At 44.1% G+C, this 20,834-nt stretch overlaps 1 protein-coding gene across 1 annotated transcript; it reads left to right on the top strand.

Annotated features, from left to right (window-relative positions):
* Positions 1-2,506: 2,506 nt before the first annotated feature.
* slc27a4 (solute carrier family 27 member 4) lies at positions 2,507-15,049 on the top strand. Its single transcript, XM_076757889.1, has 14 exons — positions 2,507-2,947; positions 4,458-4,619; positions 7,913-8,123; positions 8,234-8,417; positions 9,805-9,963; positions 11,324-11,393; positions 11,579-11,670; positions 12,066-12,175; positions 12,417-12,626; positions 12,892-13,018; positions 13,529-13,666; positions 13,791-13,955; positions 14,482-14,628; positions 14,752-15,049. The coding sequence occupies exons 2-14, from the start codon at positions 4,459-4,461 to the stop codon at positions 14,907-14,909; spliced, it is 1,932 nt and encodes a 643-aa protein (XP_076614004.1). The 5' UTR covers positions 2,507-2,947; position 4,458; the 3' UTR covers positions 14,910-15,049.
* Positions 15,050-20,834: the final 5,785 nt, after the last annotated feature.

The raw sequence follows: 20,834 nt of genomic DNA, 5'->3' as shown, positions 1-20,834 counted from the left end.
CCAAAGAACTTCTACAGGTGCTGGATCAAAAAGCACACTAAAGGTATGAATCAGACAAGTGATCCCCACACTGTGCTAACAGCTCCCATCAGTCTTAACTGAGCTGCATCACACATACGCAGGTATTTTTTAAGCAATAAAACCCTAGCCTTAAAGACGTGTTGGTCAATCAGAAGCTTGATATAAAGTTATTACTGGTAGGATACCTGCAAATAGAGGCCCCATCAGTCATAGCAGGACCAGCAATGTGGGGTCTATGTCTTTGGATTGTGCAGCAGTGACCTCCATAGTGCATTCTGATGCCTCTGTTCCCCAATAAAAGTGAAAGAGTAACTATATCTGTGTAAACATGTAAAAAGTCCTGTAAATTGTAAATTAGGGTCTGTCAGTCATATGTAGAAAAAATGTGTTTTTAAGGCTATAACCAGTTAAAAAAAGGCTCTTTTGACATCCTCTTGTCAAAAGGTTGTTGTTGATCCTTGTGGATTTTGTGGGGTCGTGAGTTCAAAGGCACAGCCGCGGGGGTCTCTTGATCATTAGTACATGTGCTACTTCTGTGCTCTGAAATACAGCCGGGCTTTTATCCTGTTAGCCAAGCCACGGGGAGGTTTAATCATGTCGATGGCGTTTTATGCATTTCAAGTAATGATACCGCTGATCTTGAATTATTTTTCTACCGCAAGGCAGATGAGTGACCGAGTGACATTTGAAAGTGAAATTACATTTTGTGCACTGTGTACACTTGTGATAAGAAGTGAGCAGGTCGTTCTAGGAAGGTCAACTGACTGTGAGATGTGGCTGCCAGTGGACGATCCCTTGAAGTTCTTTTCCCGACGGGAGAGTATTGTATTATGCAGAGGAAGCTTCCATTAACTGAATCAATCCCTCTCCTGTTGATGCACTCACTTTGGCTGACATTCAGTCCTCTCGTTCAGACATGGATCCCAAGATTGCCTGTATTAAAGAATGAAACAAAGTGGTCCTGACAAAATATTTTCAGGTAGAAATATTCTCTTCATTTGCAGTTGAAAGGCGCAGCTGTGGGTGGCACCATGGCCACAAACTACACTTCCTTACATGTTGGATACTTTGAACAAGAGCTTGTGCTGAATTCCTCACATTATCCTTTTTTCATTGCAGAGGTCTTCGGTGAAGGTGTCTTTGTATTCCTTACATAGGCCATCGACTAAAGCCCTCCATCCTCTCTGCTCTTGTACCTTTCAGTCCACTTGCTGCCATGACGGCCCGTCAGCCTTAATCTCTCGGTCTGTGCTTCTCCTCCAGGTGGGTGTAGGTCTTCCTCGGTTTCTCTTGGTGCCTTATTGCCGATTGATTTATTTTGTCTTGTGAGTGTGTGGTCTGTGCAGTTCCACCACCTTCTCCTAATTTGAAGTTCTATGGGATCTTGCTTGCTGCGCTGACCAGGAGGCAACAGAGGCAGCATGCTCTTCCTTTTGTTTGTCTTTCCTTGTGTAGATATCAGAACAAATTGTGGCCAGTCGCTCAGGTGAACTTGCCTATTTGATTCAATTTGATTCAAATTCTAGTGTGTTGGATTTAATGTGCGCCTCTATAATATTGACCTTGATGTTTTTGGCCTTTTCATAGAGACATGCTCTGTCCCTGATGTGGAAGTATCAGCATGTTTGACTGACTTTGACTTTACGGCTGGACCTAACTGTTATTATTAGTTACTCAGTCAATCATTTAGTTGTTTTGCCCTATAAAATGTCAGAAAATGTTGAAAAATGACACTCGGTGTGTCCCAAAGCCCATATTCAGTTTATTGTCATAGAGCAGTAAAGAAACCAGCAACTATTCACATTAAGAGGCTGCAATCTGAGAATTTTTCCTTCTTGCTTAAATCAGCGATAATGACCATAGCAGGCACTTAATTTCAAAGCTGACAACTAATCGAATGATAGATTAATCGTTGCAGCTACACTCTCAATCGTGCAGATCAGTCACCTGAGTGATAAATGTGCTTGTGGCTCTACATGGCTTGTTCTGCTTTGTGGTGGTGATTTGGCGGCTGAAGATTTGATCCGTTTGATCGAAACGCTTCTGGGAGTTTTTAGTACAGTTTTCAAGCCAGGCAAGCAGCTGCTGTCGCGTTTGATTGCGGTGAAGACCTGCAGGATGAAGGCCGACAGGTTTTTCATGTAGGTCTTGACCCACAGTGGGACATGAGAGCACAGCCTATTGTTTGACACCGTCTTCTTCCTCATTCCTCGCTCCTGAACTCATGGCTGTGGATGAACGGACGGGCCGAGGCGGACTCTACGGGAGCGCACACGGCTCATTCCACGTTCAGCATCAGGGCCTGCACACTGCCGGGTGAAAACTGCTGCGCGTGCTGGCTTCGTTGTCTGTCGGCGAGCAGGCAGGGGGCCGCACCGCATTTCCTCTCCACCAGTGCCGCAAACCCCGCCCCTGCCGGATGGGATGTTGAAAAAATCGTCCTCCTCGATTGGCGCAGACACCCGTCCGTCAGCGCTTATTCCTAACACACTGATGGGACGCTGACGGCGGTGGGCGGGCGCAGCTAAGAAAATTATAAGGTCATTTGAATTACGCTTGCTAGCGAGCTCATCGGCTACAATGAACCCAGAAATGATAGCGATGATTATGACAATGAACGGATGATGATCGCGGGGTCAAAGTCGACGCGCACACTCAGGCGAATTTGACGGCCGACCCACCGGAGGAAAGAGGAGAGGAGCAGCGGCTCGTTGTTGTATTTACAACAGGAGGGGATCCCGGTGCGTGTGTCCGTCTCTCTGTGCGTTCCTGTGAGCCTCTGTCAGCCAAGCCGAGCGGCAGTGAGGAGCGGAGGGGGCGACCAGGCTAGCCTATAAGCCGATCAAGGCGGAATCGCACACAACGAGTTTCACGTCTGGGATTTTCTGCGCACCTACATGCTGTGACGGTGTGGACGAGGTGCAAGGTATGTAAGCAAAGGGAGAAAGAATAGCAGAAAAAAAAAAATTACGATCACCCCAGCCACAGCCCAAGCTGACCGTGCGCCCCCGCGATGCTCAACTTCACGGACGGCTCCGGCTATTCGCCAGGAGAAAGAGTCCCGGCTGGCGACTCTGTTGTCCTCTGGCAACCTTGTGAGCGATCGAGCCGCTAACGGGACTCGAGAGGTGGCTCGACACTTTAAAGACACGGCAGCTGTCGGTTCATGAAAGATAATTCACGTGAACGTGGACAGCATATTCAGCATGTCCCTTCAGCCTGAAAGAGGCTGCTGCCACACTGTCCATCCGCTTCCTCGCTTAAGCCGATGCGCGCAATACGCTGCGCATCCTGCATGCCAGGCGCGCCTCTTGCCATGATAACATACATCAGGTTAGCCCGATAAATGTGGTCCAACCGTGTCTGAAGGCTGAAGGCCCTGTGTGCAAGCGCACATGGCTGAGGCGTAGTCTCACCGCCAGTGGGTTGAGCCTCTCTATAGTACCCACATCAACTACCGCAATATGATGCTCCGCGCCTTTTAAATTTCCGGGTGTAGCAACAACAGCAGTAGCAGCAGCAGCAGCAGCAGCGAATGATGAAGCTTTTTTCCCCTGCTCTGAAGTTGCTACTGCCCTCTTTGTGCATTTCTTTCCTTGACGTGACACATCCCATCATGTCGGTCATTCAGCGAAAATGTAACGTGCACAACAAGCTGTCTTGCAGCACGGAGCGTCCGTCTGCGTCTTAAATAGCAGCAGACTTGTTGAATTGCAATAATATAGACATCATCGCTGTTTCAGCCACATGCAGGGAGGCGGAGAAATGCCTAGTCAGCGTCTTGGCTCTAGAAGATGGGCTTAAAACAGTTACCTTCCATAAAATGCCCGGTTAATGGTAAACAAATAGCAACCCTGCAGGGTTTTTCTGCATGGGCTAATGAATAGATAATAAGCAGTCATGTAAACCTATCCTTCACTGCTTTAGGGTCATCTTCCGAGCTATCTGGTGGCACTGAACACCAGCGTCAACACAGGCTGTCCTCTGCTGCACTCAGCTGTCACTATGGCAGATCTGCTTTGAGTTAGGGTTTTCCCAAGGTCCCAGCAGCCCAGGGCTTTATTCAACGGCCAGAGGAAAGAAAACTCAAGGATTTCTTCCCTTTGATCCACAAAAAACTATTACACTCATGTGCACATGACCACACATTTCTTACAAGATGATATCATGTGGTGTATGACTGGTTGGGTGACCTCTCAGTGTAGCAGAGCTGAGTCATAGAAATGGGCTCAGGATGTGTAAACAAAATCATGATGGATAACATTCTTAAGTGGCTTGTGCGCCATTGTGAAGATGCAGCTTTGAGATCTTTTTTTTTTCTTTCTTAAACCACATATAACCTTTCTCCCACTGGAGTCATGTTTGGTCTGAAATGTTTGTGCTTAGTTGCTGCAGCCATTATCTGCATCTGTTTCTACGTGTGTGCATTCTTCCAGGATGATGCGTCTAGCGTGCTGCACGGCCCTGCTGTTTGTGCTGAGGCTGCTGGTGGGCTTGCCCTGGTACCAGGTTGTCCCGGCCATCCTGATCTTCTACCTGGGAAGCGGAGGATGGAGATTCGTGCAGGTCTTTGCCAAAACGATTAGCAGAGACTTAAAGTAAGCATGGTTGCATGATTCCAGTGTTACATCTAGAAAACCTAGACCTTGACCTGAATGTTTTTTCATGCTCCTCCAAGCAAAATTGTTGCTTTTGATTAGTTTCTATTTTTCAGCCAGAGAGGTCTTATGTTACTGCCAACAAAGGGAGACACCACCAATATGTGGTGCAGTCTGTAAGTGATTTGACAGTGACAGATCTTTTATGGTTTTGGCTCTACATTTCAGAACAGTGGACCTGAAGTGAAACAATGACTGTGGGGGTAAAGTGCTGACTTTCAGCTTTTATATGAGCATGTAAACATCCAGATTGGGTTAGGGTTATCATTGTGTCACTGCACCGTTAATATAAAAAGGGCGTTATAAAAAGGGCTGTGGTTCCTACAGTCTTCACTCAATATGGACGTGAGAGCAGCTGAAAGTCTCCCTATCAAATCCACTGGATGCACAGCCAAAGCAATAAAAGATGTCACTGTCCAAACACCGGCAGGTATGTCAGCAGTCAAAGTGAAGTTATTTGAAGTCAGAAAAATCAGACCTTTGGCATGAAGTGGTCCGCATTTACCATTTGAGCACAAAGTAGTGGACATGAAAATTGTGCCGCAAGTCAGAGAAGGACAACGGTAAAGATGTACATGTAGACAGGGCAGGGATATAAATCAGAGTTAACATTTATCTTCATGATATGTGATAAACAATAATATCGACTCCTAGTGATACCCATTAATGTGTAAGTTAATTATTAAAACCACGCATCGGCTCATGTTTCACACAAACCTCCATCAGAATGACACATCAGGAGGACGTCATGCAATTCATTGCAGTGATGCACTAGTGTGATTTTTTTTTTTTTTTCTTTTTCTTTTTTCTTCGTTGTTGTTTGGAGGAACATGCCAGTGAATTGGCGCCATGTCTTTAGCCCTGCAGAACTGTAGGCTGTCACCTTTTGAAATAAGCTTTGCGGAAATCAGCACAGGGCCCGAGGCTCTTCCTCCGCAGGCTCCAGTTTTACAGCCAGCGTGAGCAACCGGCTGCGTATTCCTGTCGTTTCAAAACTTTGTGACATGGCATGTAGTATTTCACACAAAGGACAATAGAGAGAATGGGGGAGGTGAAGATCTTTTAACTATCTTATCTAAAGCCAGTATTTACAGTTAAGGGTTACCATGGTAGTTGGGTCGTGGCTGACTTCCTTTTTTTTCCTCAGCAGCCATTAACACCATGCCACTGCTAAGTCCTGTTCCTCTTTAGACCTGTTGTTACATGTGCTCCAGTTCTGATAATGCTGTCATTATTCGTCTTTGTAGTGACGGTGTGTGAAGCCCCAAGGTTAAAATTTAATTTTATCCGACCCTGTCAAAGCATGACTTTTCCACAGTGACTCGTAAATTCCTGTTGCGTAACGCACTGTGACAAGGCTTAGATGTTTACGTTGTAAGAAGCACTACGGTTCACGTCTTAATTCCTTTGTAAACTAAACCAACCTCCAGTATACATATTTTGGTCCCTGCAAATTCCAGAGATAGTCGCTGGTTGTTTTCGTAGGCGTAAAGCATCTGTGTTTGCTAGAGTTGCTTGTAAGCATGTTTTCTTCTTCTTTTTAATGGTGCAGTTCAGTTTGCTGCTAATATCAAATTCCATGAACGATGGTTATCAAAGAAACCTGTATCTCAAATCATAGGATTTAATCAGATCAGATCAAAAAGTAATACCACTCAAGAAATGGATGGCACAGCGTACAGAGTACACAGAGCTGTGTATGTAGCTCGTGTGTTGCGACAGAACGACCTCTGAACAGCTTTATTGTGGTCAAGTGTATTTATGACATGACAGAAACGACCGTGCAGCAGTTAGTGATGGTTATCGACCAACATGAAACTCATCCCCTGTGCAATGGCAAACAACATCAGCACCACAACATAGCCGCAAAGTAACTTGGTTCAGTGGAATTTTATAATGCTTTATTAATGAGTAGCTGCCGCTGGCTGAACCTTACCTGGGTTGACACTCACATAGCGTTGCCATGCTACTGCACACACACTCACCTGCACTATTAACCTCCTAGGACCTGGTGTCCACATATGTTGACATCACATTTTGGGTTGTCTAGACCACAATGCTAAATATTGCTCTACAAAGGCCTGTTGTCCACATACGAGGACATTATACTGTTAATTATTATATTATATTATATTATATTATATTACAATGCTTGAATAATAGTAATATACTGATAATTCTTTGTTTTTACACTCATCAGGTCCCAGTCAGCCCAAATAGCAAAGAGAAATTAAAAATGCATACCATGTAAGAGTTCGGGTCTTAGGAGTCTCAGATACCAATACATAATTATACAACTGTGCACAGTGTATATATCTGCCCCATAGTGCATTCATATTTACACTACTGTCTCTGCTGTACATACCTGACTTATAGTGTATTCATATCCAGCTGTTCATTCTGTGTGTAAGGGGTTACTATTGACATTACACTTAACTGCTGCACACACTGTATATGTCTGAGTGCATTCATTTCATCGACTTTGTCTTTTTCTTCCCACCCCTCACTGACATTTATATATCTCTGTACATATTTACATTGCTCAGCACTTAGCTGCTTTTTGCACTTCATGTTAGATGCTGAACTGCATTTTGTTGTCTCAGAGCTCTGCACAATGGCAATAGAATTTAATCTAAGATCTAATCTGATCATATAGCGCTCAGAAAAAGGGCTTTTATCTGTATCTTTGCACTCTCAGTGTAAATAATCAAGGGAGAGACTTTGCCCGTGGACCCACTGAGCCACCTCTGTCATAATGTTTTATATAAGGTACTAAATGATCCAATCGGTCAACTGAATGTGAGCATTTAGTATCCATTTAGCCTCAAATAATGCACACTTCATATTACTGGTTGTCACTGCCTGTGTGAAAATCACCATCAGAGACTTACTGAGACACACTGAGCTGCAATTTCATAAAATAGAAAAGTCAACTGGCTTCATACTTTTGTGAAAGTCCTGTTATTGTTGCTTGCAAACAGTTGCGAATATTGACTGTTTTGGAAAGTTTGCTGCCAAACAGAAAGGTTCTGAACTTAGAAAAAGGCGAGCAGTAATGAAAGTATGTGCCATTTGTAGTTAATGGGCTAAAACATGCAAAACAAATGCCATGGTGTTTTAGATGAGCTAGATTGGCTTTTACATCAAAGGCTAAATGGCCTTTTAGAGTCATTCCAGGAAAAGTTCACTGGCTGTCTTTCCTTCTTTAATGATATTGTCTCTTGCTCTTTCAGTGCAGCGATTGTGTTACTAAAGGTGAAGATGAATGTCAGACGCCACCTTAGAGAGAAGAACACTATTCCCAAGATCTTTGCTGAAACGGTTCAGCGCTACGGGGACAAAACGGCGCTGATCTTCGAGGGGACTGGCGAGAGGTGGACCTTCCGACAGCTGGATGATTACTCCAACAGAGTGGCTAACCTGCTGCTGAAACTGGGTTTCAAGGTAGGTCTGCGAAACAAAATATTAATAATAATAAAGAATTAGGAAAAAAAAACGTAAGAGATGCTCTACCTAGTTTGACAAGCCCCTCCTCTGGTTGTCCCTCTCCTCAGGAAGGTGATGTGGTGGCCCTTTTCATGGAGAACAGGTCCGAGTACGTGGGCCTCTGGCTGGGCATGGCCAAGATCGGAGTGGAGGCCGCTCTGATCAACTTTAATCTGAGACTGGATGCCTTGGTCCACTGTGTCACCATCTCAAATGCCAAGGCTGTGGTGTTTGGCTCGGAGCTGACTGACGGTAAGAGCAGAGAGGATGGAGGATGAGGAGAGGTTAGCGAAGCATCTGAAGGACATGTTGTCAAATGTCAAAAATCAGAGGTTTGTCTCAGCTGGCTTTGCAGGCTGCACAGCTTTGACTTGTGCTGATGAGTGTTGTTATGCTTCCTCTGTGATGAGAGCAGTAAGTGGTGCAGGGAGAAAACAACACAGGCCATAAAAGTTAGATGGGTTTTGGAGGAGGTGTCTCCTGGATGTCAGTCAGCGGAGCTCTGAATGGCTGATGAACGGAAAGAAGGGAAGACGTGATGAAGAGGGAATTGTTCGATCTGCTGCGTTCAAGGTCTGAGTTGGTCAGTTGGTTCACTGATTAACGATAAACTACAGGAAAAAAACTAAAACAGCAGCACAGCTGAGATCAAACCAGCCCCGCTTAGTCACATACTGCTTTTATGAATTAGCAACATTGTTAATTAGATCAGTACTTTTCATGGCTAATAATTAAAGCATATAAAACAATGAAGTATCTCTGTTACCAATATAAAGTCAAGACCAGTATTAAATGGGAGGAATACTTATTGACTAATGGATAGAATAAATTAGTTGCCAAGCAACCGCTCATTTGTGACTTTACTTGGCAGGCAATAAGATTTAAATCATCTATTACCTGATCATTTGTGTGTTTAGGAGTATTTTGAGGAGCCAAATAGAACTTATTATCTATGGTCTGATCTGCTAACCTGCAGTGTATTATTAAACATGGCTCATATTGCTTCAACTCGGGAGGCAGGAATAATCTAAAATTGCAGGAGCTCAGTAGAATGGTCAAACATAAATTAGGGATCTATTTCAATCTCCTCATGACCCTTTTCTGGGTCCCTGCCCAATCTGAAAAGCCCTGATCTCAACAGCTATAAAGAGTGAGTGAGTGAGTTTTGAGCTGTTCGTCCTGGGACTGATGGAACAGCCTTTGTATTGGATCCCGGACTTGCTTTATGTCACGTGTTTTATGCCTTTAAGTAATTGGAAACACAGCATCTTTGCCACTGAGCAGGCCCAAGTCGAGCCAGAAGGCTTTAGTCCTGAGCCAGCATGACATCAGGCCTTTAAATCCAGAAACACTGTCTTATTTTAGGGGAAAATATGAGATGTTTCAATTTGTTATGGCCCGCACAGATACTTTCCAGCTCTTTTGTCATATTGCACCCAAAGTTATTTTAACCTACTCTGTCCCCTTTTTCCGAGCCCCATGCCTCCTTTCTTCCTCATCTGTTATTGCTCCACCGTGCCTCCCTCTCTCTGTCCTTCATAATACAAACTATTCCAGTTGTGTGATGTTTAAAAGTCTGGCCACGTGCAATTTGGGACAGTGACATTAATCAAATGTACTGTTTTTCTTACTCTCATAGCGATGTGTGAGATCCACAATTCAATGGGGAAGACAGTGCAGTTGTTTTGTAGTGGAGACTGGGACCCCAAACGAGTCCCACAGGGAACCGAGTGCCTAGAACCCCTGGTGGATGCTGCCCCGTCTCATCAGCCGACCATGCCACAGTGCTGTTTCACAGGTGAGAACATCGTGCCCCAGATCAGTTTCCCAACAACGTGATCGCTTCTAAGCGGTTCATTCAACAAAATGCCGTTTTATTGACGCTTGTGGGAGTCGTTTCAAGGGACATTTTCTGAGGTGTAATAAGAAATGGGCAAACAGCACTTCAGCACCGACCTGCACAAAAGCAACATAGCAGTGTGAAAAAGTCATTTGTTTGCATTGACTGATCTGTCTGGCAGCACAGACCACCTGACAAGAGGAGAGTAATGCTTAAGGAGCCCAGCAATGACTCACAGTCAAAATAAAGCACATCGCTCAATCATTCCGAAAAATGAAACGCTCATTCTGCACTGAAATGTCATGAGTAATATCTCTGCATTGTTATTTCATACAGTCGGCACTGAATGTAGGCATGTAGAATCCACAGTAATAATCATCAAGTCATGTAAATTTTATTTATGTAGCTCAAATTTGCCTCAGAGGACTTTATCATCCGTACAGCATACGACACCCTCTGCCATAAGAGCCTCGGTTCAGATGAGGAAAACTAACTGTTTTCATTGTATCCACGCAGCTAATTGGTCAGCTCTTATTCAGAATCAGGTCCCATCTGCTGACTCAGCTTCGCTCTTCATCGCTACATGTAATCACTGACGGCTGCACAGGCTGTTGTAGCAATAAAACCTGCGACCTTTGCACATGTTCATACTTGGCAAAACGCGTCTCTGGTTATCTGGACAGATGGCAACCAGAATGCATCAGGATCAGATCAGACAGGACAGTCAGAGGTGATGACAGATGTGTATGTACACATACGGTATGTTGTGCAGAGTGAATGCCAGTGAGTACCTTTGTGCTGCTGCCACTTCTCTGGCTGTATGGCAGAGCTGTTTCTTCTGTTAAGGAGTGGTTGGAGTTTATTACAGATAAAATCAGTTGAGAGCAGGAAAGCCAAATCTAAACACAAGTGCTTGATTGTGACCTCTCGACTGGATCTGGAGCTAATTTGTATACGTCTGGATGCCGCTTTGCTTACACATCACACTGTATCCTTGAGAAAAATGGAGAGCTAATCGTCCAATTTTCACAATCTTTAAAAAGGGATTCTGCTTCATTTTGCCTCCATCCTTCAGTGCTGTGACTCAAAATGAGCTCGCAATCAAAGCCATGAATACGCCTGTAATTAAGGCTCAAAGCCAGGCATTCGCGCTCCTGCACAGCTGATCAGAAGTGAGCGTTCGGCAACATGTTTGTTTGAAAAGGAGAGTGCACACTTAAACATGACAGAGCCCTCATTTTTATGCGCATGGCGGTCACAGTCGCAGCACATTGAGCTGTTGATATGTGTGTTATCTCACTCCCCCTGTCTGTTTCAGATCGCCTGTTCTACATCTACACGTCAGGAACCACTGGGATGCCTAAAGCTGCTATTGTTGTGCACAGCAGGTAGGAAGGAGCCGTGCCGCTAACGAACAGACACACAGGAATTGCAGCTGCTTGCTTTGTTGATCCCCGCATCTTTCATGTGTAGCATGAACACTGTTAGAAGAGAACAGAAGAGAAATACATCAGTCTTTTTGGCTTGGTTCTGACTCCTTTTACTTCCTCCTCCTGTGCTTCGTGGTTTTCAGGTTTTACCGCATGGCAGCCTTGGTATTTTATGGCTTTAAGATGACATCACATGACGTGTTGTATGATTGCCTTCCACTCTACCACTCTGCAGGTAAAACTAGATTTAATATATGACTTTTCCTCAGTATGTCCAAATTCAGTCCCTTCAGTCAATTAAATTCCTCCGAATGTTGATCTTGATGACCTCTCTAGCTTGACACAGCGTCCATCCTGAGGGTGTATAAAGCCAATAGAACACAAAAAACTGGCACTAATGGGTCTTTTCTGGCACACACTCTTGCCTTTTGACCTCTTCTGCTGCAAACAACTCTAAGAAGCCAAGTTCAGATAAATGAAGGGTGTGTGCTTATAATGCCACAGACGAACAGGATCGGGTATAATATGTTATATTTTAAAGAAAGAAAAGGTTGCATGTTGTTGCTTGTATATTTCCGTGTTGAGGCCAGCATTCTATGACCCTGACAACCCCTGTTTCTTTGTCTCCAGGTAACATTGTGGGAGTGGGCCAGTGTTTAATACACGGCATGACTGTAGTTATCAGAAAGAAGTTCTCTGCCTCGCGTTTCTGGGAAGACTGTGTCAAATACAACTGCACTGTAAGCATAACGTAGATTAGAGATCACTGCCGCAGATTTAGCAGGCAGAGTAGCACACCACTGTCTCGCAGCACTGCTGAAAAGATATATCTCAAGATTTAGTGTTATTCCCCAGTTAATCTCTTTCAATCCCTTTTCATGATTGTAAGATTGGCAGTAACTCAGTAATTAGTCTTTTCTTCTCTCTGTTCTCCCTCACTAAACTGTTTTTTCTTTCTCGCTATGCTTCATTCTCCTCCAGATTGTGCAGTACATAGGTGAGATCTGCAGATACCTGCTGAACCAGCCAGTTCGGCAAACGGAGAAACAGCATCAGGTGCGCATGGCGCTGGGCAACGGCCTGCGCCAGTCCATATGGGTAGAGTTCATGCAACGCTTCAATATCCCGCAGATTGCAGAGTTCTACGGAGCCACAGAGTGCAACTGCAGCCTGGGCAACTTCGACAACAAGGTGAGACTGTGTTCAGTCCTCTCTTTTTTATCCAGATTGGCTGCTTCTGAAATCTACTACTTCCTGTACTGCTCTAAAATCCTCTTCGTGTGAAGCACTGTGTGATTCTCTAAGTGTGTTGTTTTCTCCATTTTGGTAGCTTCTCAACAAAACAACACAGCATGCAGCACTGCAGCTTTTTGGCCGGTTGGAATTGGTCTGCCTTTCATTTTCCTCTCCTCACTTAAAGCTTTGTGGTCGTTATTCTTTTCTGTATGTCCTCTAGGTTGGAGCGTGTGGCTTCAACAGTCGGATTCTGCCCTTCATCTACCCCATCAGACTGGTGAGGGTTGATGAAGAGACCATGGAACTCATTAGAGGACCTGATGGCGTCTGTATTCCCAGTAAAGCTGGTAGGTTTGCTGTATACACATATTAAACATCTACTTTACGCCTGCTAAGCCTAAATATGCATGCAGAGTGGTGGCGAAAAGCAGAAAAAGACCTCACAAGTACACACAGCTGCTCATATAATACTACATTCCACATCATGCTTGATTATCAGTATAAAGAAAAGCTGGACTTGTCCATGAATCGAGCCATTTTTATCGTGCACATTAGTCTTTCAGCTTATTGGTAATATTAAATTAGCGGGCTAGCTACTATATTATTATTATTATTTAATATTAAAGGACAGGACACAGCCCTATATGTTAATTAGAATGTGCATTCTGAAGACTCATCATCCATGTACAGTGCATAAAGCTCATACATCTATCAGAAAGCACCACTCTGGGTGTACTGCCGTTATTTCTCTTGATATAAAGGCTTAATAGGTTCACAACAAGGCAGCTCAAACAGTCCACTTTCTCTCTCTCTCTCCCTCTCTCTCTCTCTCTCTCTCTCTCTCTCTCTCTCCATAGGCGAGTCTGGCCAGCTAGTCGGCAGGATCATTCAGAACGACCCCCTTCGGAGGTTTGATGGTTATGTCAACCAGTCAGCAACCACCAAGAAGATTGCTCACAGTGTCTTTGAGAAGGGAGACAGTGCCTATCTCTCTGGTTAGTCACTCTCACACACACACACACACACACACACACACACACACATATATATGTTAAGTTATTGACCATATTCCTTGCTGTCTAACTGAATGAATATGATCTGTCGCCCTGTTCTTATCAGGTGATGTGCTGATCATGGATGAGAATGGCTACATGTACTTCAAGGACCGCACGGGGGACACTTTCCGCTGGAAAGGAGAGAACGTCTCAACGACCGAGGTGGAGGGAATTCTCAGCAGGCTGTTAGACATGAAGGATGTCGTAGTTTATGGAGTGGAGGTACCAGGTAAATAAAAACATGCTGAATATTTGAGAATACAGGGTCATCGTACTGTGTTTAGTGCCATAGATATTACAGCTGCAGTATCTTGGTTTACTCTTGACTGATAGTGACATGAAATTAATTACTTGAATTTGAAATGTCATCCCATATAAAGCTGAGCTGGCGCTGAGGCTCTCCAGGCTGCACAGATCACAGGCGCCACTTTCCAGGCACTGCGATTGGGTTAGATAACTTTATTAATCCCCAACGGGGGAAATTAATTTCTCATTACAGTGGCAATTTGGCACATAACAGAAGATACACAAGTCTGGCAGCTCACAGCAGGCAACATATGAAAGAGGTTTTCCGCCACAGAGTTATCACTGACACAACAGGAATAACAAACTAGCAGTATATGCACGAGCAGCATATGAAGGGGGAGTGTACAAGTGAGGTTCATTCATGGCCTCGATGCACAAATACAAGCATCCGCCTGACATTAAACCCCCTCAGAGTGAATTCTCTGACATGCCCCTTTCTGTGTGCACAGGATCAGAGGGGAAGGCTGGAATGGCAGCCATCGCTGATCCGTCTCACTCCACTGACCTGGAGAAGTTTGTGAAGGACGTGGAGAAGGCGCTCCCTCCGTACGCCAGACCCGTGTTCCTCCGCTTCCTTCCAGAGGTCAACAAGACAGGTAACACGCTCTGCTCACGGCACTTTTAAAGAATCAGTCCAAAGCTGGGGAGCTCAGGAGCTAACGTGAATGAATGAACCAGCAGAATGAAATACCCACACAATCTCTCTGTCTCTTTCTCAGGAACGTTTAAGTTTCAGAAGGCAGATATGCGTCGGGAAGGCTTTGACCCCAGAACGGTGTCAGACAGACTGTACTTACTGGATTCCAGCAGAGGGCGCTACATACAGCTGGACGAGGAGCTTTACAGCTCCATACTGTCAGGGAAACTCAAATTGTGATGACCAGGCTGACCACTACATGCACACATTGACACACACACAAATACACACATACAGATACAGAAAAGAAGACAATATTGTGTGACCAGGATAGCAGAATGCAGGACCTCGTCCCCATGTACACCAACGCATATAAAGTAATAGCCATACACACTCCAATGCCAACATGTTTAAACATACATACACCTTGTATTCCCAAAACCACTCTGCTCTTTGAAATCTCTAAAACAGACTTATGCACGCCACACACACACACACACACACACACACACACACACACACACACACACACACACACAGCACCACTCCATCCATCCCTCCTGCAATCTCCCCGGCAACTCCTCTCGCTACCTCAGCAAACACAGAGAGGCACAAACCCAGTAACCAGGTCTATTTGGAAACTTGAAACCGCCCTTCATAGCCACACAAGCCCCGCCCACACAGGTGTGTCAAACAAGCGCGCCTGTCCACCCCGGTCCGTCAAGCCAGATGTGTCGCTGGGGGACACTGCTGGGTGGGATGCGGAGAGCAGGCTGCCTGGCATCCAGAATGCAAAGACTTGAATACCTGCAGATAACCACAGACTTGAAGGAGCATGGATTCAGTACAAAAAGGGTGCGGGACAGCGGAGGAACTCACGAGGACCTAAACCGTCTTTCGGTTCGTTGTTTGGTCAGCGAGACTGTTTTGTGAAAGATTGGTGCCCCGACCCACGACTTCACCTGCACAATTAGCCAGAAGTGACAAACCTGTGTGACGACTCCAGCTTTCCTCTGTCTGAGCTGAACCTAAAGGAAGTATTTGCTTGACCTTCTCTGGTCTCCTTGTCCTCGTTTCCATCCTCGCCCTGAAGAGCTTGAGATGAAAACGAGGAAAGGACACCAAGGGGTTTTTTTTTGTTTGTTTGTTTGTTTGTTTGTTTGTTTGTTTGTTTTGAAAAGGGAACAACGTAAAGACGTGAGGGATTTTGGAAAGCCTTTGACATGCACCCCACGGTTCCAGAAGTTGAATTAGTCCAGTGGTTGAAACTGAAAGATTCACTCAAGTGCAATAGGGCTCCAGCGTTTGCAGTGCAATAATCAGCCGCACCACCCGAGCGCTGATATAAAACAAAGCTTTTTACTGAAATATGTCTACATCACACCAAATATATTTAAGTTGTAGTGTTTGTTTACGTATTTAAGGAAATCTGAAGTTTTTAGTAATTTATGTTATTATAAAAGCTTTCTCTTTTGTTATCGTGCAGGTGTATCAGGTTAATTTTTTTGCTTTATGTGTGTCCAAATCCACGCTTCGGTAACTCTTAGGAGTCCTCAAACATGAAGCTGCAGTTTGCATTTTATATCAGCTGCTGGAATACAAAGTGAAGTGAAGTGATCTGACTGATTCAACCCTGGGCTAAATACATGGGGCTATTTCTACCAACAGGACTTGTCCACATACTGACATGCAGTATGTTTGTGTGGCTGCATTGTGCAGGTTTTGTCCTTAAAGGTAGGCTTCGTCTATCCTATGGTGTGTGTATGTGTGTGTATATTCTTACGAAGAGGACTTGACTGAAGAGACAGGAGCACCGAATCGCCCCAGATCAGCGAGGTCTTGTGTTTTCAACAATATTCTGGTGCTAAATACGGATGTTCTGCCAGATTCAGGAGAGTCGAAAGATCCAAAGATTCAAAGGCGGGAGTCGGGACATTGTTGTGGAAGGGGTGCGTCGAAATAGAACCATAGGAGAAGAGAGAGTATGCTTCGTCATCGATGTTTTGTCCGTTGTTCGCGGTAGCTATTGTCAGAGGTTGTAGCACCATGAATGAGCATCATCAACCACAAGCAGAGCACTGTGCCTTACTGTGAGTTCACCTCCCAGATTCACAGGCCCTGGCCCGCACATAGTATCTCATATGGTTCCCTGCGTCACTCCGCTTCTATCCTCCAGAATGTCGTGTGTCTGTCTCTAAGTTTCCTGGCGTGTTAGCCTGGCCAAGTTGGCCTAAGTCTTGGGAGCTCATATTTTATTCTGAAAATCCCCTGCTAAGAATCCTTAGCAGCCCGGCGACTGGCACCTTCATCCTGCCAGGTGCAGGAAGAGCTCGTGTTGATGTCTCGCTGGGCAAAAGTCCAAACCTTTGCAAGGCTGCTGTCATAGCATTTTCAAGGACTTTATCCTCATTACTTCCTGTCCTTTGAGTCTCTTCCGGTCTTTCCTTAGTCTGCACTGTAACCTTAATTTGTCTTCTAGCTGTCTTATTCGTTCGTTTCTTGGGTTGTCTTATAGAAATTGTTCTCCCAAGTTTCCATTTGCTCAGCACCTTTACACCAAGCCTTTATCATCTTTCTGCCAAGCACCCCAATCCTTTCCATGAATCCATCTGTAACCTCTCCTCCCCTCTCCCTCTCCCTCTCCATGGCCCTCCATCCTGTCGAGCTGGCTCCTGCGTTTGGTCCTCACCATCTCCGTCAGGTACCGAGCCTCATTCTCTGCCATGTCTGCGTCACCTCGCCGTGCTCACGTTGATTCAGACAATTGAATTTAGCCGTTTCCTAAGTGGAGTTTGATTAGTGTTTGATGGAGGGTTTTGTTTTTACTTTAGTGCAGGAGGTCTGGTGACACAAAGCTCCAACTACACGCTGAAAACTGTTTTCAAATGTCTCTTGCGGACGTGTGTTGTGTGTAGTTTGCCACTGATCCTGTGACTTTTTGTTTTACCTTTGCAACTGACCACATACTGAGTCACCTGCAGTGCAGCACAGCCAGGCCGGCCATCGCCAGCGTCGGTTGTTTAACGAGTCATGTGGAGACTGGCTGCAGTGCAGAGGACTGATTACTCCTCACGAGTTTTAGGCTTCGTTTTCTGTCTGATTCTCTATGTTTAAATGGCTTTTCTTAGTTCGTACTTTGTACTGGCTGACTGACATGGTTGACGTTGACGGCAGCCGTCTGATCGTCAAAGTCGATTTCCTTGTTTTGGGACCACCAAAATGGAGATTTCATCCCTGCTTCCCCCGTGGTCTTTGGTTCAAAGAGTGTCTCTCTCACTTGTATTTATTCTTTAATGATGAGTGTGAAATGTTCTCATGAATGTCTGAAAAAGCAAATGAGTGACCAAATGATGATGATGATGATGTCATGAAGTAAAATGTGATTTACGTATCCAAGGGAACAGTTTGGCTGTTATGATGCTTGTGACTGAGGGTCGAGCTCGTCACCGCTGACTGAACAGCCTCACAGCTGATCACTCTGAATAAGATGTTTCCATTTTTCACTTCTTTTTTTTTTTTTTTTTTAATGATTTTAAATGATTCTTTTCAAAGGAACTGTTAATTGTACTTTGATTGTTTCACTGTTAAATGTATTTGCTTTCATTTCCTTTGCGTGAAATCATAGCTTTGTGATTTTGGTTTAAAAAAACAGGATTCATGCGTGAGTGTAAGACAATCGAATGGCAGTTGGTTTTTTGTTTTTTTCTTCTTTTTTTTCCTACCTTTTATTAAAAGCCACTAGGAACAGCCAGGGATTTCTGGATTACAGTGGTTTTACATGTTGACCAGGAGCCACCTTATAAATGTTGTTTCTGAAAAGCAGATGGAAAACCAGATAAGTCAGGTTCAAAACCAGAAACAGCTGAAGGTCAGCAGGAACCACTGTGTAGGGGGAACAGTGTGTTTGGAGATACCTGTTTGACCAGAGGAGGGCGCTGTGTCCCCACCAAGACACACTCAAGTTTCCATGCCATCATTGTATCTTGCAGTCTTTGAATGACTAATGAAAGGACCTAATAAGTGCAACTGCTGTAGATAGGATCCATTACATTATCTGTGTGGGATGTTTTCCTCCATCTGTAAACCAAATTTGAAACTGATTCAGTTGGCCTGTGGATAATAACACCTCAAATCACTTGTCTTAAACAGGTTTTCATCTAAGAGACAAATTACAATTCTTCGCCTGCTCTTCATACTTTGACATTATTTGACTGACTAAAGCGATTTAATGCCAGCACCTAATACACACAGACTGAAAATGTAGTCAATCCACAGCGACTGATGTGAGTATAAGTCTGTTCACACTGAGCAAACTGATAATGCCTCAGAGGCATCAAACTGCTGCCAGTCTTCCCAGCTCATAAAGAGATCAGTCGAGATCATCTGATTTAAAAAAAGAAAAACAACAAGTCGCCTCTTAGACCATTCGATCACTGCACACCAGGCAGGCCATCACCCTGGCTGATCAGTTGTGTTTCATCACGTCTGTGTCTCACTGTCCCTCATGCCTCTGATCAACATTTCCCACTCAGCTTTGTGCACTTTTTCCCCCTCTTGCGGTCCTCAGGAACATCCAGCAGTGCTGCAGAAGGAAACATGTTGGTGCATGAGTGCGTTTGTGTGTGAAAGGGTTTTGTTTTTGTCGTTGTTGTTGTTGTTGTTTCATTGCACAGGCGGCAGCTCTCGGTTCATGCAGAGTGCAGGGGAGGTCTGTGAGGTGTGCTGTGTGTGTGAGACACACACACTGATGTCCTCTTGTCCACTGAAGGCTAGCTGTATACATCATGCATTTCAAGAGATCAAAGCAGTGCTGCAAATGGAAAATCATTATTAATAAAAACTATTTAAATTGTTCACTTAGGCTGATTGTTCACTGATTGTTGTTCCACTTTCTTTCTTTTCAGATTGAATGCTTTGATTGATGCCTGACTGCTGTGTTTAGCTAACCCAGAAAGAATTTGACTTAAAAACCTAAAACATGCTAAGAGATGGTCTGAGATCGCTTCCAGGTAACATTTAAAACGCTATGTTTGTCTGAATGCTTTTGGCTTTTTAGGATAAATTATGGATCGATTGGTTCAGGCAATCTCATGACTGGCATTAGACAAAAAATGGCCCCTTGTAGGCAGTCTGGCAACCAAACTGTTCTTTCTAATTTACATACAGTAGGATCTGATGACATTTCAGTAAAGCTCACATACACATTTTCACATTTAATTTCAATTAACCCAATATTTCCAGTGCAGGTACATCAGAGAGGAGCTCAATATCTTCCTCCACACTGCTGAGACATTTATTAAATCAAAGCAATATTTCTCTGACTACAGACCATCTTCAGAGTGTGATGTGTTTAAGAAAAATCTGATTTTGCAGGGAATTCAGTTAGACCCATGACATTGCTAAGGGACTCAACAGTGAGCTTTTGAGCGTCCCTCCAAACCTGCCTTAAAATCGATATGTACTCAGACACTTACATGTTCTGTATTGTCTGCTCACTGCTGGCCTCAGCTCACAAGAAATGCAGATTGGATCTTAAATCTTCCATATTTTCAACATTTTATTGTTTAGCTTTGCCTTAAACTGTCACCTTATTAATAAATGCCAGTTTGAGTATTTCAAGTGAATCTATCGAGGCAGAAATACTGGACACCGAGGGAAGCGAAACTTGAAAAGCAGTTTCAAAATGAGCCTGTGAGAAACGTCTTTGACTAATAGCTCTGAATAGTTTCTCTTGTCGTGACATGAGGGATAATTATGACCAGCATTTCATACTGCAGTTGTGCTAACTTGCCTCTTTTCATATGCACAAACTTCATTTCAAGCCGAGTGTAGACAGTCTTGTTCCTCACAGTGGTGGAAAAGTACTGTACTTACATGCAAATTTGAAATACGTGTACATGAGTGTTATTATAAGTTATACTTCTACTATTTATTTAAATGCTATAAATACTATATACACAATTCCAGGAAAGTTGGGATGCTGTGTAAAACATAAACAAAACAGAATGTGTTGGGTTGCTAATTCTTTTTGACATATACTCAATTAAAAACAGTGCAAAGACAATATATTTAATGGTTTGCTTCATCAGCTTCAATGGTTTCTGAAAACAGGAGCAACGAAAGACTGGGAAAGTTGTGGAATGCTCCAAAAACACCTGTTTGGAT

Source organism: Chaetodon auriga, chromosome 19 (genome assembly GCF_051107435.1).
Source record: "Chaetodon auriga isolate fChaAug3 chromosome 19, fChaAug3.hap1, whole genome shotgun sequence".
Taxonomy (NCBI): Eukaryota; Metazoa; Chordata; class Actinopteri; order Chaetodontiformes; family Chaetodontidae; genus Chaetodon; species Chaetodon auriga.
Note: the sequence above shows the minus strand (reverse complement) of the source record. Positions and strands in the feature narration are given on the sequence as shown.

Bases quoted from the DNA above. Each gene is read 5' to 3' on its own strand.
- slc27a4 (XM_076757889.1), top strand. From the start codon at position 4,459: ATGATGCGTCTAGCGTGCTGCACGGCCCTGCTGTTTGTGCTGAGGCTG. The intron at 11,394-11,578 runs GTAGGAAGGAGC...CGTGGTTTTCAG, and splicing joins GCTATTGTTGTGCACAGCAG to GTTTTACCGCATGGCAGCCT. The intron at 13,019-13,528 runs GTAGGTTTGCTG...CTCTCTCCATAG, and splicing joins CTGTATTCCCAGTAAAGCTG to GCGAGTCTGGCCAGCTAGTC.